At 41.8% G+C, this 22,682-nt stretch overlaps 1 protein-coding gene across 17 annotated transcripts in view; it reads right to left on the minus strand.

The window, feature by feature from the left end:
• Positions 1-1,067: 1,067 nt before the first annotated feature.
• tns1b (tensin 1b) overlaps positions 1,068-22,682 on the minus strand; it is a 165,122-nt gene continuing 143,507 nt past the window's right edge. For 8 of the 17 annotated variants that reach the window (XM_069532437.1, XM_069532433.1, XM_069532445.1 and 5 more), the window contains 18 exons: positions 21,041-22,522; positions 19,759-19,839; positions 16,853-17,046; positions 16,610-16,748; positions 13,445-13,540; positions 13,124-13,150; positions 12,655-12,835; positions 11,302-12,362; positions 10,194-10,280; positions 8,508-8,636; positions 7,462-7,554; positions 6,381-6,458; positions 6,033-6,101; positions 5,830-5,856; positions 5,228-5,396; positions 4,282-4,350; positions 4,073-4,102; positions 1,068-3,887 (listed from right to left, as the gene is read on the minus strand). In XM_069532437.1, coding sequence (XP_069388538.1) covers positions 3,749-3,887; positions 4,073-4,102; positions 4,282-4,350; positions 5,228-5,396; positions 5,830-5,856; positions 6,033-6,101; positions 6,381-6,458; positions 7,462-7,554; positions 8,508-8,636; positions 10,194-10,280; positions 11,302-12,362; positions 12,655-12,835; positions 13,124-13,150; positions 13,445-13,540; positions 16,610-16,748; positions 16,853-17,046; positions 19,759-19,839; positions 21,041-22,522 — 4,151 coding nt within the window. In that variant the 3' untranslated portion in view covers positions 1,068-3,748. The remainder of the gene's footprint in view (positions 3,888-4,072; positions 4,103-4,281; positions 4,351-5,227; positions 5,397-5,829; positions 5,857-6,032; positions 6,102-6,380; positions 6,459-7,461; positions 7,555-8,507; positions 8,637-10,193; positions 10,281-11,301; positions 12,363-12,654; positions 12,836-13,123; positions 13,151-13,444; positions 13,541-16,609; positions 16,749-16,852; positions 17,047-19,758; positions 19,840-21,040; positions 22,523-22,682) is intronic. The other 9 variants (XM_069532439.1, XM_069532435.1, XM_069532443.1 and 6 more) reach the window with 8 other exon arrangements.

Genomic DNA, 22,682 nt, shown 5'->3' on the forward strand with positions numbered 1-22,682 from the left:
CGTCATGATTTCCTGAGCAGAACATGAAGTTACACCCACTTAGTGTGTGTTGGGTTATGATCATCAACTGTAAAGATGGATGAAGCGTCTCCACTTCCTCCCAGTATCCTGAAGCCAAAATATCTCTGATATGAACGATGCCATCTTGTGCACTTGGAGCCAGAGTGCTCCAAGCAGTAGTGATGGAGCCGGTGTATTTAGGTCCAACTAGTTCATCCAAAAATGAAGATTCACTCATTTACTACTCACCACTATGCCGATGGAGGGGTAGGTGAAGTGTGCGAGTCCACAAAATACTTCTGGAGTTTCAGGGGTAAACTTTGTTAGAGCAGAAACCAATACAATTGAATTCAATGGAGATCTAGACGTCAGACGTAATTAACACCAGAGAAAACACAACATGCCTCCATACTGCCAGAGATTTAGACCTTTTCACCCGCCCCTCCATCGACATAGTGGTGAGTAGATGATAAGTGAACTATCCCTTTAAGGCTGGGTGTTGTTAAGGTCATAAAAACATGTGCTTGGTTACGGCTTGAAAGATTTTTGTGACATGAAAAACATCTTCTACCAATTTCTAAGAGCCATCCTGATCTGAAAGGCCTTCAGATGTTGTGGCCAGGAAAACAAAACAACTGATGTTATTTTCTGGTGATAACAGTCTCTGTTTGCAAATGATTTCCAGAAGTGATGTTAAATTATGCCCAACCTTTTTTTTGTGTGTGAATGAGAGCCACTAATGTTTAATTTAATCTTTTTGTTATATCTCTACACCAACCTTGAGTGGTTCAGTGATGGAGGCATGTCTTCTGTGCCGTAAATTAGTCTTGTCTATTTAAATACACACCACCTGAGGACAAATGCAGCACATATGCGATAGTATGAATTTTTAACATTTGTTTTAGGTACTATCAAACTTGATATTAGTATAAAATGAAGGTTATTGCTCCATTCTCACACCTAAATGTAATATTTAATAATTTGTAGTTGATTAAAAGCGTTAAATTAAAAGCCTGTAATTTCCCAGAGTGACAACGAAGCCAAAGAAAAACAAACTTACTCATACATTTTAATTTGTACTGCTTTTTAATGTGTTTTTTTTCCATCAGAAATAGTAAAAGCCATACATTGTAGCAAACCAAAAGTAACAAAGCTCTATACAGGCATAGTAGCTCATTCACACACATTCTACAGTCCACACTGATCTGTCAAAGTGGGCAGACGCCACTGGAGTTTCCGTTTCGGCAAACAAACGGCCAACATTCAGTTTGTAGAGGAGGAAGTTCCTCTTCTCTCAACAAGCATTTCGTAGGCAAAAATATAGATTCTTCTGTCTCATAAGTGGAGTCAAGACACGGTCGTCATGGGAAAACCAAAACCTGATGATAACTACATGTGGGCATTGTTCTGAAAAGACTGATTAATAGGAATTGAGGATACTGTGTACGGATTCCAGTCAGCAGGTTACTGGCTAACGTGAGCGTGCAGATTCTTTCTAATAAATAATGGAAGATTCTAGTCAGATATAAAAGCCCTGTAAGTGCTGTATTTTATTTTAGTTGTGTTGAAGTACATCAGAGTTAATGAAGGCCCTCATACTAAACTTCATCTCATTATTTTACATCATGCTGCCATCTGATCCTTGTGTATCAGGCATAAAGAAAAGAGATGTGATCTCTGCACACTCAGTTCTCTAATGGGGCTCGAAGGGGCAAATCAAATTTACAAAGAACGTTAGCATAGGAATCACAATCAAAATTAATGTTTTAGTTCATTTTCTCAGTGATCAAATTTACCTCAAACAATCCAACCTGCTATAATAACAGCTAAAACACTGTATTCGAATAAAAGTGGTTCCTTTGTAATGATCGTTCTTCACCACATGAGGGCAGCAGCTACTGACTGAACTGACTCCCTTTAAAAAGAGTCAGTGCTGCGTGGAGACAGGAACAAACTCTTCTCATTCTGCACATGCATGATATGAACTGGGCGTGTTAAAGTCCACATCTCGTCTATATGTTGTAGACACCGATAATACTTCAACATTTAAGTGCTAAACTTGGACAATGTATTTTCTAGGCAGGTTTAAGTTAATAAAACAACGTTGTTTGCATCACTTTAGGAAAACTCCAATTTGGACTTCAGTAACAACAATCTTTCATACAAAATATTTCCCCTCTTACAAAAATCAACAACAACAAAATGCCTCCCCAAGAAAACGAGAATGTTAACAAAAGGAAGTAACGCTGTGAAAAAAACAAACATTCAAAAACAACAGTGATACACTTTTGAATGCACACACTTTACACCTTATATATAAGTCAATGCTCTTGACTTTAGCCAAAATAAAAAGCATCTTCTTCTTCTTCTCGCTTTCAGTAATCTGGATGTATACTTTATAATACATGTATACAAGATAACAGAGCAACAAAGCAAAAAAATAAATATCTTAAGTCACTGTTTGAAAGTTTTTTTATATATATATATATATATATCTATATATGTATATTTATATGTATAGCTTACTTTTGGGTAGGGTGTGAGTGTTAACAGTTTTGGCCGGCCGACGCAAGGAGCTTCTCTTTATTGACGGAAACTTTCAAGGCAGAAACTGAAGATCAGAGTAGCATGATAAACCTTTTCTATAAAGATCGCCCTCACAGGACAACTGTTGGCCCTTGTGTCGTGAGCAAAATAGTGATGCTACATGCTGCGAACAGAGGATGGTGGCAGACAGGAAGCTTGTCCTGACCAAAGCAATCACAAGACGCCTTTGTTGATTTAATCCGTCTCTTGTGGATACAGCAAACTCGCAAAGAATAGACATCGAACAGGGAAGGACCAGTGGCATTTTGGTGACCAACCTTTTCTTTTTTCAAAAGTCTGGCTATTTGCATATTTGAGACAGCCCATATGAGTTTTATGTTCTTCTTTTTCTTAAAAAGCTCTGCATTAGAAATAAAGTCAGGCACCAAACGTCATCTAGAACAATCCTACTCATAAAGCAGCCTAGAATATTTACACACACCTCACCAGCCACATAAATGTCCAAACAAGGACATCGCTTGCCACACGGTGCAGAACGGAGCTACAGTATCAGTACATACAGAAAAAAAACAGTTCAGTAATTTTTGATCAAGCAGCCATATTTGTTTTACAAAAAGAATACTTCTGACCCTCCGACAATGGCACGCTATACACGCCCTGACTGCTTTTTTAAAAATCTTTGGTTGACCAGTCAAAAGCCTGATAGATATACAATCCCCCTTTACATCACACTACTTGACTTCTTCTTTTAAAAAAATAAAAATGAAACAATTGCTAAAAAACAACAGTTGCACACATGATGTCATTCCCTCTTCCTGTTCGTGAGTTACCCTGCCAGGGAGAAAAAAATCGCCTCCCATCCCATTGTCGCACACAGCCACTCCCCATCCTGCACTTCCTCTGGTTCATTCTGGAGTCCGTCCGAGAAGAAAAGCACATGCATGCAAGCTGCATGCACACAAACAAACCACACACACTCTCTGTCTTATCACCTTTCATCCGCTTACACACACACACACACACACACACACACACACACACACACACACACACACACACACACGTACACACACACTAATTTGCCTTACAGAGCAGGAAAAATAAGGTGGCGCATCAAACCAAAGGCTAATTTCTCCAAATCAGAAAGTAAGTGTCTGTGGTTAAAAGGAAAGAAAAAAGCGCCTGGGTTTGCTGATAGCACTCATTGTTTCTGCGAGGCGATCATCTTCAAGACAAAGTTGACAATGGCGCTGGCGGGCTGGTCAGGGTCCATCTCAGCGAAGAGGTGGCTGACATTGTCGGTTGTGCTTCCCTGCTTGCGCGCCACAAAGCCAAACAGCCTGCAGGGACATAATTAGAGATTTTTTTCACTTTCATGTTCAAGCATCAGACTGCATCAAAAATCACAACCATATCTGCAGAAGCCTTAACTGTGTATAAGTTGGGTAATAAAAATGTAAGTTATGAGACTGCCTTCTAGTGTTATGTGACAAAGTAATCAACAATCGATTGATATTCTACTTACTTGGCTGTGCCTCCCTCAGGCTTCTTCCACCTGAGAATAAAAAACACAAGTTAATCTTAACATTTTTAAAAAAGTTGAACAAATGAACAGGTCATCACAGACTGCAAAAAGATTTTGTTTAAGTAGTTCAAGAAGTTCTCAATCTCGTCACATTTGTGAAGGATGAAACAACCCACTACTAGTAATGCATTTCATGTTTCTGTACTCACTTCCTGTCCTGAGGGTCAATATCGCAGAACGTGACAGTGTTGTTAGGGTAGTGGCGTCGGAAGAAAAGCCTACAACAAAGCAAACCAACAAAGAGTATTACAGATACATCGATTCTAAAAATACAGAGTAAAAACCCATTGTGCAGATGATGCATTGTACAGTTCATCCACTTTTTTTAATGTGGGGGTAGAATACATCGTCATTTGATGCTAAGCATAAGCTTGATTATGAAAATGCTCATAAGCACCAATACAGGGGCTCCAATAGGAAACTGGTTGGCAGAACAAAGTATAACTGGTCGGAACAAAAATCTAACTAACTTCAACACTACTGGGTAAGATATTTGTTAAATTAGTGATTAGTAAACTAACTTCAGCCTGAAGTCTAATAAACCTTTTAGTACATTTCCCTCAAAATGTAATATTTATTTCTGACATTAGAGTGTGCTCTTCTGAGTTGGGACAATATACAGGAAACCCCACTGCAGTGCAATGCACATATTGACATTTGGTTTTTTAGCTGTCATCTCTTTACTAACTTGGCATTAGTACAGAGGAAAAAGAGGGAAATGTGAGGACAAAGAGTTGGTTTGGTTTCAGATGGTTGGCATCTTAAACCTAAATGTTATACAGGTATATAGTTTAAATGTGTTATTAATTGTTTTTTTAAATAAGTCTTGGTACCCGACACAAAACATATTTCAGATTTGAGTTGTTGATTGAAATACTGTAGTGAATAATAGACCCTGATCCTTTAATCCTGTGTCAGCAGTTATTATTGTCTCTGTGTGTAATGATTCATGTTGTTACTTGCCCTTCGAAAACAAATTCGATGGGTTCAGACATCAGTTCAATTACGTCTGCGGCAAAAAATCTTCAGATGGCATGCTGTGTTCAGCTAACTTTCGAAAACACACTGTGCTGCGCGTGCATCATCCAGACTTACTTCCTCTGGTTGTCCGTCAGCGTGATGCCTTGAGAAGACACCTTGAAGTGCACAACGGTGGCGGCAGGCGGAGAAGCGGCAGCCAGTGTCTCAGATATGGCCTTGGCAACAGCCTGAGGGCCCGTCAGGGACTCCATCTCCACTGAGTTGATGTAGAGCACGTTGCATGCTGGGAAGAGAGAAAGTGTCCCAGTCAGATTAAACGAGGAACAAGGATGTCATGATTGCACAGGAAGAAATTTCAGAAAATAGATAATAGAACTGTGATTCTAGGCAACACAAATTATATCAATTCCAGAATCAATCCTGTAAAATGTTACAAAAGAAAAAGCTTGCCTATGACCTGTTCATGCAAATATGTCTTCTCATTAGAGAGCATGCTTTCTGGAACAAAACTCCATCCAAATCATTCCACATAGAACATTCTGCCTGTTATGGACGAGAAGCTGGGCGCTACGGTTAAGAGACATTTCCAAGGGAGTTCTGTTAAACAGGGCCATTAATATTTGTCTTGTTTTGTGCAGGTGACAACACATAGACAGACAACACACACAGGATGCACATTCCAGACGTAGGTGTCCAAATAAGTGCACAGGGTTTACCATGGGAATCAGCAGGGGCCCTCTGCACTGGGATAACAAGGATGTCATGTTGTCAGAACACGTGAATAGGATCATTCAGGACACACGAGCAGTGTCGTCATACAGTCTTATAGCTGTGTGATTGTGTTAACATCTCAAACACTGAGAGTGGTATCAAATGTGAAGACTGTGCGTTTAACAGTGAGAGTGGGTCGATGTTTTACCTGCTCCTTGTTTCAGCCGCTCCACCAGTGGGTTTGTAGTTGCGACCGCTGGTGCTTCCTCCAGGAGATCTGCCCACAGTGACAGAGAGAGGGGAGGTTTGAAGGTTTATTGATTTGCATTGTAGACAGTGAGGCATCATGTGATTTTATTTTCAACAATTCTTCGTTCACTGAAACTCAGAACATGTCTCTTTTACAAGGTCTCATCACGCTGCAATCCTGGAACAACAATTGGAACCTGATTTGCTTTTACTCCTTTCCTTATTATCTGACATGTTGACGAGCCTTCCTCATTAAAAATGTGGGTAACAGAAAGAATGTCAAACATGCTCGTTCCTGTGCACAGACCTGTGGCAGGGATGAGTAGCTTGCAGGGCAGGGCGAGTGGTGTGATGGCATGTTGGTAGACCAGGGCCGACAGACAACCTGACGATCAGACACACAGACACAGTTAAGATCTAGGATTTATCTGTCTCAAACATTTCACTTCATCTCTGGAATCCACATCTCACACTGAACTTACAGTGTCCCGGTCCTTCTGTTTGTTCTATTATAAAATAATGATATAAAAAGATCAGAATTTGTTTCTTCAGTACTGTGTTGTAGTGTTGCAGCTGGATTGTACAAAATTCTACAAATTTGTGGTAGATTCTGGAATTAAAAAGATAAAAACTTTCCAAATACACTAATTCCAGCTTTTTCTGTTGACAAAAGTGCCAGTGAGATTTTACTGAGCTATTGATTAGATGTATCACCACTGTTACACATTGAAATAATCATTAAAATTGTAACATTCTAGGTGCATTTGTGTTATTAATAGAAAAGGTTACTCAGCGTTGAGTTTTCACTATAATTACTATTTACTCACTTTAGTTAGCAAATTTATGATGTTGTTAATAATTTGATTGTGACAAACAAAAATGGACACATTTGGTTTATTCATGTCCTTCTCTCCTCATAATTCATCCTCTGTCATTTGGTGAAATGTGGTTTGATTGATGGTGTTAAAATATTAGTACAACAAATACACTTCAGTGTGCTTCTGGTATCAGTAAAAAATAAAACAAACAATGGAGGCAAAGAGCGAGGAATCATGTTTATGAGTCACGAGCTGAGGACGACAGAGGAAGAGGAAAGAAGGTGAGACAACACACAAGTTCAGAGAAGTCAGCTTGGCCCATTCTGGATTTGGCAGAGGAGGACTGTACACACACACACCCAGACACAATTAGTAGAGTTAGATCACTTCAGTCAACGCTATAATTACAGTAGGATTAGACATTACAGAACTTGGAGATTGGTGCAGAAAGATGCACCGGCACACAAACAAAGAGGATGACTAATGTTTGACTTGTCCTCCAAACTTTAATATGTCACGACAGTGGGCTTGTTGTGTGTGTGTCAACTCATGGGGGGGGCTCTGACTTACCGAAGTAAGGCTCGTTGGGACACCCCTTCAGCTTCACTCCTTTCGGGCTGCTCTCGATCAGGAAGTGCCTCACCAGCTCGTTGCTGATGTCCCCTGCAACAAAAGAGAGGGAGAGGTGTGAGTGAGTCCAGGTAGAATACCGCTGATTAACCCGGAGACATCACCTCATATCATCGGTATTAAGATATTAACTTTAAGAAGCAAAAGCCACGCTAAATACCGGAGGAGCCAAAGTAAATACTTGTTGCATTTGTAACAGCTACAAAACATCATGTCCTGTTTTAAGTGTCTGTTGTTCAGTATAGACTACATTGTACTTGTAAAGCACTTTGAGCTGCATTTTATGCTACTGATGCTTTATAAATAAAGTTCTTATTTAATAATAGCAATCTACCTACAAATTCCACAAACATCTGTCTGTCTGTCTGTGTGTGGCTCACATATGTCACAAACTGTTCATCTAATCGGCTCCAAACTCGGCATGTGTATTGTTAATGTTTCAGGGAAGTACAGCGCCAATTCGGACATGTGATACATTCAATATTAATGCAAATGAAATAAACAGGCAACCAGCAGTCAGTGGAGGTGGAGCAGAGTGCCTTCAGTTTGTGGACCAAGTTGAACACGCTTCGTCTACGTCTTTGAGTTAACTACAGTAATGGTGGGCAACAGGGTCAACAACAGTCATTCGTAGAGTGACTTTCTCTCGTGTTGACTGCTTAACGGAGTCTGAAATGGCCAACATGCAATGAATGAAAAAATACCACCAGTTGAGTAAATCATTCAATATTATGTATAAACCACACAGGTGAACAGTAATACACCTAATTCTGTTTGACTTTATGGAAACTATAACCAGGTAGGATGAACACAAAGCTTTCTTACTTCACTCTGCACCATAGACTGTTTATAAAAAGCTCTGCACACAACGTCCAGTACACAAACAATACAAATATAACATTATATTGTAGGTTTACTTGAGGAGGGCTCTGTAATGGAAATAATATTATTATTATTAATAATAATAATATAATCTTGCCCCCTACCTTTCTTATTCTGATGCACAGATGGTGGCGGAGAGGCAACCTTCATCGCCAAGCCGTAGGCCCCCCTGAATGAGTGACTGTCCCGGATTACGAAGGCTCCAGGTTCCCTCTCTCTCAGCAGGCCAATAGCTGTAACACAGCAAGCATTCACTTACTTCATTTACGTGCTTTTAGTTTTAGCCCTGCGTGGCTAATTAGCTCCAGCACGTTAAAACAGACTTAAATATCTCGACAACTATGGAATGGATTGTTACAGACAAATCTTGTGCAGACATTAATGTTCTTCTCAAAAGGAATTGAAAAATGAGCTCAAGTGATTCTCAGGACGGGACATTGCTGCTTAATTGCGCTCAGCTATGTGCTTTTCATACTAAACCGAGCTAATTTCTGGTGATGGGATTTAGAGGTCAGACAAAGTCAGAGAGTTAAAGGATCAAAGTGGAGAAAAAGGAGTTAGAAGAAAAGAAATACCAAGAATAAGGTGAAGTGAGTCCTGTTTCTTTGTTTAATGAAACTGCTGTCAGCCTGGGTTTCATTAAAACTTCAACCTCTAACATTACACTTTGCTTCAGACACTCCATTGTTCAAGGGAAAACGCTTTACATCCGTTACTTCACTGTTTAGTTCACTGCCTCTGTGTCCACGTGTGACAGTTTAGGGAAGGAAGATGGATGAGATGAGCAACACATGCAGATGTTCCCTAATTCTCTACATATGGCATGGCTTTCCTTCAGGGAGTGCACAGGACTAAGTTTAAACTCTGTGTGTGTGTGTGCGTGTGTGTGTGTATGTGATGTCATTGCAGTTAAGCATAGGCTTGTGTTCAACATGATATAGTCCAATACAGTCCATGAGTGATTGCAGCTGGGGCAGCCAATAGCCACTGACCTCACAACCAAAACACACAATCACTGAGAACTTGTGTATAAAACTGTGTGTGAGTGTGTATTTGCATTTGCATGCACATTCATTGTTGCGTGTGTGTTGCACATACATTTATCAAGAGCTTATGCTAAAGTCTCTTTAGATGTCAAATTCAACTAAAGCATTACGGTTGAATAACAACAGATTATTCATTCCAACCACATTTTAAATGCTTCATAGGAGTATTCCACTAAAAACAACCGTGACCCAGTTCTCCATGGGAAACGAGCACGAGAACATCAATATCAACATTTCAAACCACTGCTGCAGCATAATTCTCCTGCACCCAACATTCACATTAAACATTTCCTCCATTTCTCGTTCTCAAGTTTTGAAATTTGGTGGCAACCTACTCCAACCAACATTCAAACGTTCAGCTCCTTCCAGACATTTCTGCCTACATTCAACTTTTTTCAAATAGTGTTACTTTTTGAAATATGAATTAGTATTAATCACATTCCCCTGATCTAGGCCTCTACGTTTTAGCATCATATATATTTTCAGCTTGATTATGCAGAGCATTTCTGTGACATTGTGTTTTTACAGAACTTTGCAGAACATGTAGATTTCATTTGTCACTACAATGGTCTCATGGGATAAGATGTGTGAAGCTGATATACTGTAAGTGTTGGTTCCTGGAGGATGGCTCCTTTCATTTTCTAGTGCCCACAGCTGATACATGTCAGCAGGAAGATAAATCTTGACCCACGTAGACATGGACCTGAGAAAACATCTGAAGATGCACGCTCTGTGCAATCTTACCTTGCTCCCTGGAAATGTCTGGCTTGTACCAGAACTTGGACGTGTCCTGGACAAACTTGACATTCAGTCTGCTCTCAGGACTTCCATCTGCAATGGAAACAAAGAGAACATCACAGAAATGAAGGACCACACTGTGCCTTTCTACATTACCAGCTTAGTTACTACTTTACTCACAGTAGTTGTCACTTAAATGTTCAGTGTGCAGGATTAAACTCTATGTTGCGGCCAGGAAAACACAACGATCTTTATTCTTTAAGATGATTTTACACTACTGCAAACTGTGGTTGTTGCAGATACACCTGAAAGTCCTAATATAATATATACCCAACATTTTTTGCTGCTGAATAGGCAGAGCTGTGTTGCTGTTTAAATCTGTTTACAGTTATATGCCAGCTAAGTCATGAACGTGGCACAGACAGCCTTTTAAAAACTGAACCAGAAACCAGATAATAACAACAGACACACATCACAAACATACCTTTTTTCCTGTTTATTTATACAAGTGTTGGCAAGTTTGCTAAATGTTCCTCTGTGTGGATGGAACCATAGTCTTGTTAAAAAGGAATGCACGTAATAAATAGTATCAATGTACTCTAGAAAAAACACATTTCTTTTAGAATTGAAATCAATAACTGGTGGTAGAGTTGGAAAATTGTATTATACATTAATTCATTATAAATATAAAGATAATTTAAAATATCATTACATTCTTTCAAATTAAGATTTCAAATTAAGCACTTAATTACTTTTTTATTACAATTCCATGTTTAATTTCCACGGTTTTCACTGTCTACTTTTCCGTTTATGATCTTTTTAAAAAATGTTTTTGTATTGCAGTGTTTTTCCTTTGCCATGTTTGTAAAGGACTTTGGCTCAACTCCTGTTTTTTTTTGTATTATTCTGTATAGATAAACCTGACAAAGATGCACATGTAAAATAAAAATGTACTAACGTTAGACATAATGATGTTGCAGACCTTTGCTTTAGGACATTTTCTCTATCTAGACCTCTCTGAATTTAAATTCAATACCCTTGATCTTAATCTAACAGCGGTGATCTTTAGTTTAAGTAATCATACTACTTCAGAGAACTCAGAGAATGTCCTTACCAGGAATATTGAACCTGGAGAAGTCAGAGAGGGTGTGGAAGTAGCCAAGAGTGCTTCCCCCAGTCACTGGAGGCATTATCTTCCCATTCAGTGTGCCATAGGACAGAGCTCCATTTGGTCTGTCACCACTGGACATGCGCCTCTTTTCTGGAAGCTGGGGCTGATGGCCAGGGGCTGGGCTACCCTGCCTGAACCCTACACCCACTCCCATCATCCCCCCATCCTGGAAGCCTGCAGGCGTGATGGGGAAAGAGGGAGTGGGTGGTCCCTGGTAGCCTGAGGAACTGCTCTGCCTCGACAGGTTCCCATGTCTCTCATCTGGGGTGGTGTAGCCGCTGTGCATGGGGTGACGGTCCAAACTTGGACTTCTCTGGGACACCTGTGACACAGACGGGTGATGGCCCAAAACCGGACTTCCTTGGGGGTGTGTGATAGATGGCTGTCTGTTGAGTACGGGGCTGCTCTGCATGGGCTGACCCAGGGATGGCTGTCGACTGAGGACCGGGCTCCGCTGAGACCCCTGTCCCAATGAGGCCTGTCTGCTGAGGACAGGGCTATTCTGAGCTCCCTGTGAAAGACGCCGACCTAGCATGGGACTTCCACCTGGCATGTGACCTGGCATGTGACCTGGCATGCCCACATCATAACCATTAGCTGTTGATGTTTGCTGACACATGACTGAACCATCCTGGTTAGCACTTGAGCGCTGCTGCAGTACGGGACAATGATTGGAGCCAAAGACGTTGGTCCGTTGCAGTGCATGGGGACTTCCATGGCTGAGTGTGTTCTGGGAGGGTTCTGAGGTGGGCGGGCTTGGGTCTGAGGCCACATAGCTCCCCAAGAGGGTGTTTGGGCCATGGTAAGACAGTGTAGGGGTAGTAGTGCCAAAGTAGGAGGAGGCTGGGGAGCTGGAATCCAAGTAGGAAGAGGTGGGAGTATTCGCTGCTTGATAGGAGGGGGTAGGAGTGGGGTAGGCACTTTCTGTAGCCTGGGAGCGGAAGCCTGAATCAGTAGTGGGTTGGGACGGAGTGCTAACACTGCTCTCTGCTAAAAGATGGTCACTGGAAGAGAAAAGATGTGGTTTATTAACCAGCTGTACATTTTCTTTTCGAGTATTTCAAAAAAGGCACATTGAAATGATTTCATTAGATGCAATCATTGACAACTGAGTGATTCACAGGGCTTTCTCACCAATTGGAAGAAGTTGTCTATGGCTCCGAAAGGCTATCCTTTATCTTTTAAACTCATGTGACCATGTAGAAGTTTTCTGTAGAACACTAAATCCTTATAATTTCTTAAAACTATCCTATATATCTAACTGAGAACACAAACGCACCATAGTATTTGACTTACCCTTGTGAGCTCTGGATGGGACTGCTGCTGGACAATGGTGGGTTCAGTGAGTGGGCGGAGGGACTCGGACTTCCCTGCTGGTTTGTAGTCTCTCCCAATGGGCTAAGGCTCAGAGGTGACGTGGGCGCCTCTCCACCTGTCGCTGCCGACCTTGCCACAGACTCCACGTAGCTTCTTGGTGCTGCATGACACAGGAAAGAGTTTCCTCCATTAGCATGAGAATTCAGTGTCTTTCCTGTGTGTATAACATGGTGGGGTGCTTATCGTAGTCGAATGAACAAAATGAAAACTGTAAAAATAGCTGTAATGATGATCATGTATTTTGCCTTGAGAGCATGTTTTTTCCAGACAGTTAATGAGAATGGAAAACATCTGGAAACACATGATATGCGGGTGGAAAAATGGGGTGGAGGAGATTAGGAAATGAAACTTCGATAATGATCTTGTGGCATTTTAGCAGCACTCTTACCTTCCTCACCCTCTCTGCTCTCATCATCTGTGGAGCATCAGTGGAGATAATCCAGAGAAAAATGTAAAGGAGCAAAGGAACAGCAGGGGGAGTGTGAGCGAGATCTATTTCACTTTGTGTTATAAAGGAGACACTGTCTGTGTGTCAGAAGTGTCTGATGAGTCTTATGTGTTGCGTTGGTGTGCTGTTTACAGAGGCCAACTCAACTTTTTAACGACATCTAAATACAATAATTTGGATTTTGCTCGTGTCTAGTCATCTCCGTATCTACAGGGCCGCTACTGAAAGTTGTGATTCTAGTGTTAGAGTGGGACAACCAACCTGAACCAGTCTGATGCAGGAGGATTTCTGCTGGGTTGTGGGGCTTCAACCCCAGGGCTGACAGAGGAGTCTTGGCAAGACCAGGAGGGGACCGACCTGAGGGGAGATGGACAGCTGTTAGCACACGGCAACGTGTAACACAGATATCTTGACAGGTGCGACCTGCATTTACGGTTTTACATTATCAATTCTTTCTTTGAGTGTATAAAAGACAAACACAAGAATCAAAATGTTATTTAAATACCTCCGCCAAGGAGGTCATGTTTTCTGTTTGCTTGTTTGTAAGTGAGATATCACAAAACCTATTGACAAGATCTCCATTAACTTGCTGGAAGGATGTAATATGGGTCGAGGAAGAACCCCTTACATTTTGTTGCAGATCAACACATTATTCACTGTCTTCGAGAGATTGGGGCATTTTTAAACAATGCATGGATCTTGATGAAAAAAATCAGGTTAATTTGGGGAACTAATATCTATGGGTGTGTAAACTTAAATGCAGCTTGATTTAATTTAACTGGACTGTTGGGCCTTGGCGGAGGTATACGCTCTACTGACTTTCCATACGAGCTGCTGAGTATTTTACATATTTATATTATATTTGACAATCTAACCAGTTCATGTACTAATACACAGGTACACAGCTGTCAAGACAAGGCATACATCATCCACACATCCACACATCCACACACACAAGAGCAACATGTTTAGCAGGGATGTGCCCATGCTTCATGCTCTGATGGAGGGGCAAAAACATGCATGTGACCAAACACGATGCGACAAATGTCACAACACCTCACTCTGCCAGCAGCAGAATGAGATGTGTGTCAAACACAAGTTGACATCAAGACAGAGCTGAGTCAAACTGAACACACGAAGCACACATGGGGAATTTACATTGTGTTTCCTCTGCATACACTATTACAGAAAAATTATACCTGTATCACTTAGTTATAACCATTTGTGTGTTTTAAATTATTTATCGTAGCATTGCTTAAATTCCAGTAATCCTTAGATTTAAATGGTACAGTGTTTACCTACTTGTTTTTTCCCTCCAGCGTAAACACAAATAATCCAAAATTAAAAACTAAAACTAAACTAAAATTAAACAAACAAACTTTTGAGATAGCAAAATGTATGCTGGGGGAGGACAGGCGGGGTGCTGTTGCGGTGACACATGGCAACAACAGGAACCCAAACACAGATGAGATGAGCAGCAACACAGAGCAGCAGCAGCTAAGAGAGTGAGGGAGTTCAAAATACCGGCATGTTTGTGTGCTGTAGTGTGTGTAGATCTATGTGTGTATTCTTGTGTGTAGAGTTAATTTCATTACCTGCACCAAGAAGGTTTTGTTTGTTTGTTATTTCTGCAAAAACGGACCCAAGGAACAACTCAATCAATTTAGGGTCAGGTCAATATCATGATTTTCAGCATTTTCTTATTTCTTAATTCATGTATCTTAAAAATCAGGCAAATTAATATTTATGATTGTGTGCAGATCGAAATAAAAATCCTGATCCACTTAATTTAAATGTGGTTTCGTAAGGAACTGTCAGGCTTTGGCAGAGGTATCTGTGTGTGTGTGTTTGTGTGTGTCTCTACATTTTGTCCACTTTATTGCTGGTGCTGCTCTCGTGTGGCTCTCATACCAAAGCGGTGCAGGACTGTGACAAGTGACAGGTAAAGGGTCAACTGAGGAGAGAGGAGGGAGAGGGATTTGGGAGGGGGGGGGTCAACATGGCTGACGTTGTGGGACAGTGGAACTCCGGTAGAGACGTGCATCCTCCACTTACCAAAGAATCCAAATCAATTCTTTGTACTTGACCCCTAGATGCCCCACCTTTACTGGTCGGTGCTGTGTGTGGGTTTCTCTACGTGGTTCTCTACGTAGATCACAGTGTCACGTGCACTAATCCATGAACTAACCATGCGGCTTTAACACGTTTTGCCAGTAACTGCAAAACTGTACTGAGTTAACTGATGACAGCAGTTAACTACACTGTGTGCACAGCTGAGAAAGAGACAACCTGCACTTGTACACAACAGGTGACGAGACACAAATGTTTAATCTTAATATCTCATCTCAACACTCTTTGGTTATCTCAGAAAAATATGTTACTGCTCAGTGTCGCTGCTTAGGCAACGTTCCCACTTCGAGGAGGAGGAGGGATGTTACGCCACCGAGCGAATGTTAAAAATATGGTGTGTGATTTTATGGCCAGATTTTATGGGTGTGCCCTGGGAGAGATAGGCAAGAGGACTGGATGAGGTAACTGGTAGAGTTGGCAAACAACACGTTACCTAACACACGACTTTTGTTTTTGTGAGGGGTGAGAGTGAGACTGAGAGAAGGGTGGGGGTTGGGGGTGGAGATATGTCCTTAACAGTTTGTATGGTAGTTGGTTTGTCTATATTTTTACTGTTTACTACTCAAAATAAGATTGTGCAGACTGCTGGATTACTCCAGTCTGACTTGACTTCTCCTCTCTTTCCTTTTTTTGTATGATTGTGCGTCCCCTAATGACTAAGGACATTCTTGTTTAAAAAAAGGAGGGATTCATTACGAGACGTGGCCACTCAGGCATTTGGATGAGCCAAAACAAGCCCAGAATGCTGCAGCTTCCCACTCACTCACCGGTCACTGGAAATGCTGCCCATTTACAATCTGAACGAAAATGGGATTAGGTAACAAGGTTGATATTTTTTCCCTACTCAGAACATGCGGTACCAAATGGAATATGAAGCGAGTAAGTACTGGTAAATAAAATGTCAAGGTTTTTCCTACACCGGGTTCTATCAGTATCGCATGTATAAATTGATGATTGCTGAGTAACCACCTCGCAACAAAAAATCTTTATCATAGGTTAAATGACTCAAAAATATCATATACTGATATCATCATCATCATGTTAGGGTATAGCTCTGGCTGCCAACGATTAAAAAGAGGAAAAAAAGGATTCAACATGTGGTTAATGTCTGCAAGATCTTATAAATGTAGGATTTTTTGTTTCTATGGATAAATTGCTTTCCTGCATATTGGCACAAGGATAAGAAAAAAACTCTTGATATAATCTTCAATTAGGTTATTAATCATTTTATCTTATTGAGTAACTAACAAGGTCTGAGCTCCACAGTGCCCTCTGTCAGCCTGAGGGGGAACTTACACAGGTTGAAGTAAGGGGTTTGCGGCGAGATGGGGAAGGCAGGGGTTTGGGGAAACACCTCACCACCAATTGTGGGTGTAGGACTAATGGGGCCTCCATCCATTTCCTCAAAGGCCTCCCGGTAGCTGTGCATATTTCTCTGTAGAGGACAACAATGAGAGGGAAAAAAACAAAAGCACACCCATCAACATCAGGTGGAAAAAAAAAAGTGTGAACACATGTTGAAAAATGTAAACTTTCTACCTCCTTAGGCCTCCCTCCAGGGTTCATCGCTATGGCATTGACAAACTCTGGAGAAACACATCGAACAGGGGAACGAACTGGGATATCAGAAGAGGGGTCGTCGTCAGAGCCGTTTTGATACTGGCCGTCGCTGGTGAGGCGATGGCGAGGCAGAGTCGCAGGCTCGTCCAAGGACAGCACACGGGCCTGGACACCTGAGAGAACATGAGAGTGAGCTTCAAAATATCAGTGCTGCTCCATGAAGCTGCTTCCCTCCAAGAATTCCATCACTGCCATCAGATGTTAAGAGTTACCAAGCATTGTGAACGCTCACTGCACAGGCTGCTGTGGGCAATTTGCAGGACAATCCAACATTACAGAGCATTTGCGGGAGGCTGCGGCACTTCACACTTTCAAATGTTACATGCACACACACAAGGTTAATGTAGGGTGATCAAACTGAAACCTGTTAAATCACATGAATTAAACAAGAAATCCGATTTTTATTAATTAATTAATTGATTAAAACCACTGCATAAATGATATTCTCAACAAAATACAAGACAATGTTTGAAAGTTGAAGGAAAATAAAAACACAACCTTGGACAACATAACAAATATTCCATTCTCGTAGCATCAGCTGAAACTGATAAGCAACAGTGTTTTGGAAGACGAGGAGAAAAATGTTCTCTCTCCAAAAAATCATCAGGACTCTCTTATACGCTGGTGCAAAGTGAATGTTTGCTATCTAATGCGTCAATGTGGCAAGTTCTGGCTGAACCTCAAAGCAGCCAGTAAGCTCATTTCAGTTAATCAGAGGGAGCGAGGGGGGAGAGACAGAAAAAGCCACCGACATAAAACAAACAGGATTTGAGTTTAAGAGTTTTAAGCTAATATGCGATGCCACTGACTGGCAGGTCAAGGCTACAATGCATGAAAACACCATCCAAAGTAACAAAGCCAGGGTGAAAGGCGTATCACTGGCTTTGGAACGAGATAAAGGTTAACAGGACACAGTGGGGGAAGAATAATGGGTTTATGAAACGCCTGGGAAAACTGAGATAGTGAATTCTGTTTGCTGAACCAGTTTACCCTGTAGCTTTTCTCTGTGTTACTTTTTTGATGTGTCCAATTGTCATTGGATGTTTTCTTTGAGTGAATTAGGAAAAAAACTTGACTTAAACTGATTGACTAATCTCTTAGACAATCTGAAAACAAAGGCAAGCTTATAGGAACTTTTAAAGTATGACTTAAGGCTTTTGTCAGTCTGAAGCAGAAAGACATTTCCATACATGGGGGGAAAAAAACAACACAGGCACACCCTACGTGCCGGCTGTTGTGGAAACAATGAAAAAATACAATCCTATTGATTCACTCCAACCCAGTCTAAAGTGAGGGAGCAAAACAGTGGAGCAGCACCTGTGAAAATTGGAACAGCATAATAGTTAGGCCTGAAGATCGCTGCCAATGTCACATAGATTTAAAACAACTTTCCATCATGCAAGTGAAATCTTCTTAACACATGTGTTTCTATTATCATCGATAAATCACAATTTTTACACAAAAGAAAGAAATCAGAGACTAGCATGTGCCAATCAAGCCATCTGTTTGGATGCTCCACATAGCACTAGCTTGGTGTTGGCAGGGTGTTGGTTAAAAAATCTTGGAACTGGCAGCTCTGAGAAGCATGTAGTCAACACCCCCAAACAGAAGCACACCCACTTTTGCACCAACCCTGGAAACCGAGAACCAGATGTACCGACGATGCAATGCTCGACAGCAGAGCACTGTCAAACACTGTGCTGTTGCCCCGGCGATGGCTAATGGTTTCCAGCTGGGATGGCTGGAGATCCCTGGGACTGGGACTGATATTTTTCTCTTTTCTTTCTTCTCCAGTTTTTCCAGCTATTTGAAATCCAGTGATCATGTGGAATAGGCATGAGGTTGGTTCCAAAAGCATAAACTTGATAGGTGATCCATGGGTTTCTTTTGTTCTTTTTTTGTGGTAAAAGAGGGAATATGTGCACACCTGCACTGGACAGAGGTTATTCAAGGTAAGACTGAGGGAACTGCATTCTGAGCAAAGTCAGTTCAGGTCGATGACAGAATGATATCTCATTTATTTCACACGGTGACTTGATGACGGGCGATATGACCATATTATAACTTAATTCTATAACTCAATGATTTTCAGTCATTTAACTTTGATATAAAGTGTTGCATCACTAAAACGTTGTCTACAGCAACAAAGCCAGACTGGCCCCTGACACAGACCAATCCTGTCTGCATTGTGGTGGCTGTCTCCCAGTGGACCTATACAGCCTCAGTGATGTTTCCAAGTAGGGCTGGTCTCTGTCGTAGATTTTGTGTCCTTTATCTGCCTTTGTAAATCTTCAAAACGGTGCAAGTGAAAAAAGCAGCATTGAATGAGGCCAGTGTATCCTGGCCTTGGTATTGTTCCCCTAGTTTGGCAAAACGGATCTTGTGACATGCACTCTACTGGTAAGAGACAGAGCCTCCTTTGTGCTTTCCCTGTCTCGTTCTTGTGAAACTTTAACATTATCCAATTTAGTTTTTTTTCATTGCAACAGTTAGGGTAATTTCCTTGAGGTAGAAAACTGCAGAACTCAAAACAAGCAGCAATGCCGGGTGAGGTAAAGCATGTGAAAGGAAAATCGTGAGATGGTTAGTTTGATGATGGTGCTCTGCAAACCTGATACTGACAGAGATAAAAGTAAGAAAGAGAAACAAAAGAGAGATGGGACAGTCAACATTTAGACAAGAAAGGATAAATTAGTAAATGCAACCAAGGGGCACTGCACTCTGAGGCAAAGGCACAGACTTATAATTGGATTGAAGGAACACTTGAAAAAAGGACATCTCCTTCTTTCTTTAAGTGTTCCTTCAGACAGGATGGGAGAACCAACCCGGGTGGGAGTGAGAACGGCGGTGCTCAGACTGAGAACAGGTCATGCTGGGGATGACACTTTGGGCACGAGCCGAGTATTCTGGGTAAAAAGATGAATGATGAGAGAGAGAGAAAAACGATGATGATAACAAAACTGAAAGGAAAAGGAAAACAAGTGGACAGATGATGAGGTCTAAGACAAGAACAGAGAAGCAAGAAGGTAACTGACATATTCCATTTATATAAAGGATTCTCGTTCCCTGGAGACAGATGTTTGGTCATGAGTGTTGATGATGTGCATAGCAACCTACGAATCCTACATTATAAACCACAAACTTTTGCTTTACTGTTGATTACTATAATACAGGAGCCAGTTGGTGTAATTTACTGCACACAAGCAGTACCATACATTTCCTCCATTGCCTTCAAATGGTGTGAAACTAGCACTTACTATTGTATAAAGAGAACAATAGCTCTAAAGTGAAATGGACCATATTGTTGACTTTCTAGACATATGTTGACTTTGCTTCATGTCCTGGTGCTCTGCAGGATGCCTGATGTGTTTATCTGGGGACAGTTAACCTGCTGGACTGGAGAACACTTCCTGTTTGAGCCTGAGTGATGGGGACGGATGAGGTGACATTCAGGAAATGAGATAGGAACAGAGCAGTGTTTTCCATGAGAGATGAGTGCACAGTGCATGGCTGATGGAATCAACATTTTTTTCTTTCCTGAACGTTCTGCTACATGATGAATAATACTTGATGAATAAACGATGACCATTTAATTTAGAATTTAGCAACAGTTGTTGTTGTACAACAGGGGAATGTTATTATCGTCTCTTTGTTGGTGTTTGGGTGCTTAAGTGGATGGCTGCTATTCAGCTATCTCAAGGTTGTGGGATTTGGAGTGAGAGCTTTTTAGAAAATGGGTGCTAGGGCCAGTTAAGTGGTACCAAAGTGGTCCAAAATATGTATTTCTTTAAATGGAACGTGAAACAGCTTCATGACTGGCATAACTTAATTATCTTAATTATTATTATTAAGTTGTAAGGTGTTCAGAAGGCATGATCACGTTTGTATCTGGTCCATGTCTATGGTGAATCACTCTACTCTTACATGACTTCTTTCTTGATGTGCTGCAGGTCAGGAGTTTGTGTTAATAATGTATTTTTTGGTTACTTTTTCCCCAGATGGAGTATGAAAATCTGTGAGATCCCATTAATACCAGCAACCTCCTGTTTTAAATGAATGAACTAATGGAGTTAGGTGTAAGGAAACAATGTTAATATGAGATCTTACCAGCCACTCTTTGAGCCACCAGACCTTCCACGTTGAAGACTTCATTGGGCTCACTGTCTATTGGCTGGGGTGATGCTGAGACAGCGCTTCTCTGGGGCTCAGAGACCTCTGCAGAATAAGACAGTGTGCTCGGTGGATAGGTGTTGATGGGCTTCAGCTGGAAGTGGCCGGCTACAGCAGGGGAGGCTTGTGAGGGAGGACTTGTTCCAGTGGTTTCAGAGGTGTAACTCAGTGATCCATGGACAGGTGGAGGCTCTGGTGTGGTAGGTTTCCCAGCTGACATCTGAGCTGGTGACACGGGACCTGAAAAGTGAATCGCAGAATCACCCTGGTAGGAGGGTCTGGTTTGGCTCTGGGAAAAGGACGGCTGTGTGGTCACTACAACACTATTTTCCCACAGTGGAGCACTTTGGGACTTTGGCACCGGTGAACAAGCTGGTTCCAGGTCCAACATGAGGAGATTAAGGGTTTCAATAGATTGCTCAATCTCTTGCTGGGAGGCGCTGTGGCGATGAGGGAACTGTGGGAGGCTGTGGTGGCTGGGCATCACTGCTACAGAGGGAGGTGGACTAAAAGTTAGTCCTTCAGTTACTGGCTCCTCAGGTACACCGAAGCGCTGCCAAACATTAATACCACGCTGGACGGCATCCCTGCTACTTGTAGTGCGAGCAGGAGCTTGTGGCATAGATTTTGGTTCTTCACCAAATGACTGAGAGCGATACACACTGCCATTCTGGGTGGCCATGTAAGTAACTGATGATGGAGCTGAATCACTTTGGCTTAAAGTGACAGGTTTGTCGGATCTGCCAACCTGTGGCTGGACGGTCTCCAGAGGCTTTTCTGGAGCACTGCGCTCCAGATATGGCACATGGTCCTGACCATTGATCAGTGACTCTGACTGGTAGTAGAGATCGGCTGGTGTAGCCCTACCATCTGTGGAGGAGAATGTCCCTAGACTGTCCACACTGTTGCCCTCTTGACTGGTAGGAAGTTCATCATCTAAAATGTCTGTTTCACGGTCAACGCTATTGTGCCCATTAACATGGACCTGGGCAGGCACCAGGTGAAGCATCCCTCCAACTGCAGATGTCGGAGTGGACAGGTAGCCCTGTCGGTGCATGGGCCCCTCCAAACCACTCAGAAGCTGCTCCAGCTCCTGCTTCTCTTGGGGACTGATTGGTTGTTGGGCAGGTGGGGTGTGGCAATGGACAGAGGATGACTCCTCAACCACAGGGACGTGTGTCTGGCTCACTGTGGATGCATGAGGGGCTGCTGCCGCATCATCAGTTCTGTCAGTTTTGATGGAGGCGGTAGAGTTTCCTGAGTCACTGCTTACTGATAAGGCATGGTCAACTGCAGGTAGGGCATGTTCAGCAGCAGTGGGTGGAAGGCCATTTGCTGTGACTGTTCCTTCAACAGACTCCTTTTTGCGAACTTTGGCGTAGAGGCTGCCGTCCAGGGGTCCTTGGGTATGGATGACTTCTGAAACAACAGGTATGAGAAATACATTAAAATCCAATTCAAACATTTTGTATTTAAGCAAATACAGCAATGAGTAACTATTTATATGTACAACAATTTTTAATTACCCAAGTATTTATTGAGTGACAGGTTTTTGGCCTTTACAAAAATAAATGTGTAA

Source organism: Paralichthys olivaceus, chromosome 10 (assembly GCF_024713975.1).
Source record: "Paralichthys olivaceus isolate ysfri-2021 chromosome 10, ASM2471397v2, whole genome shotgun sequence".
In the NCBI taxonomy this organism is placed as follows: Eukaryota; Metazoa; Chordata; class Actinopteri; order Pleuronectiformes; family Paralichthyidae; genus Paralichthys; species Paralichthys olivaceus.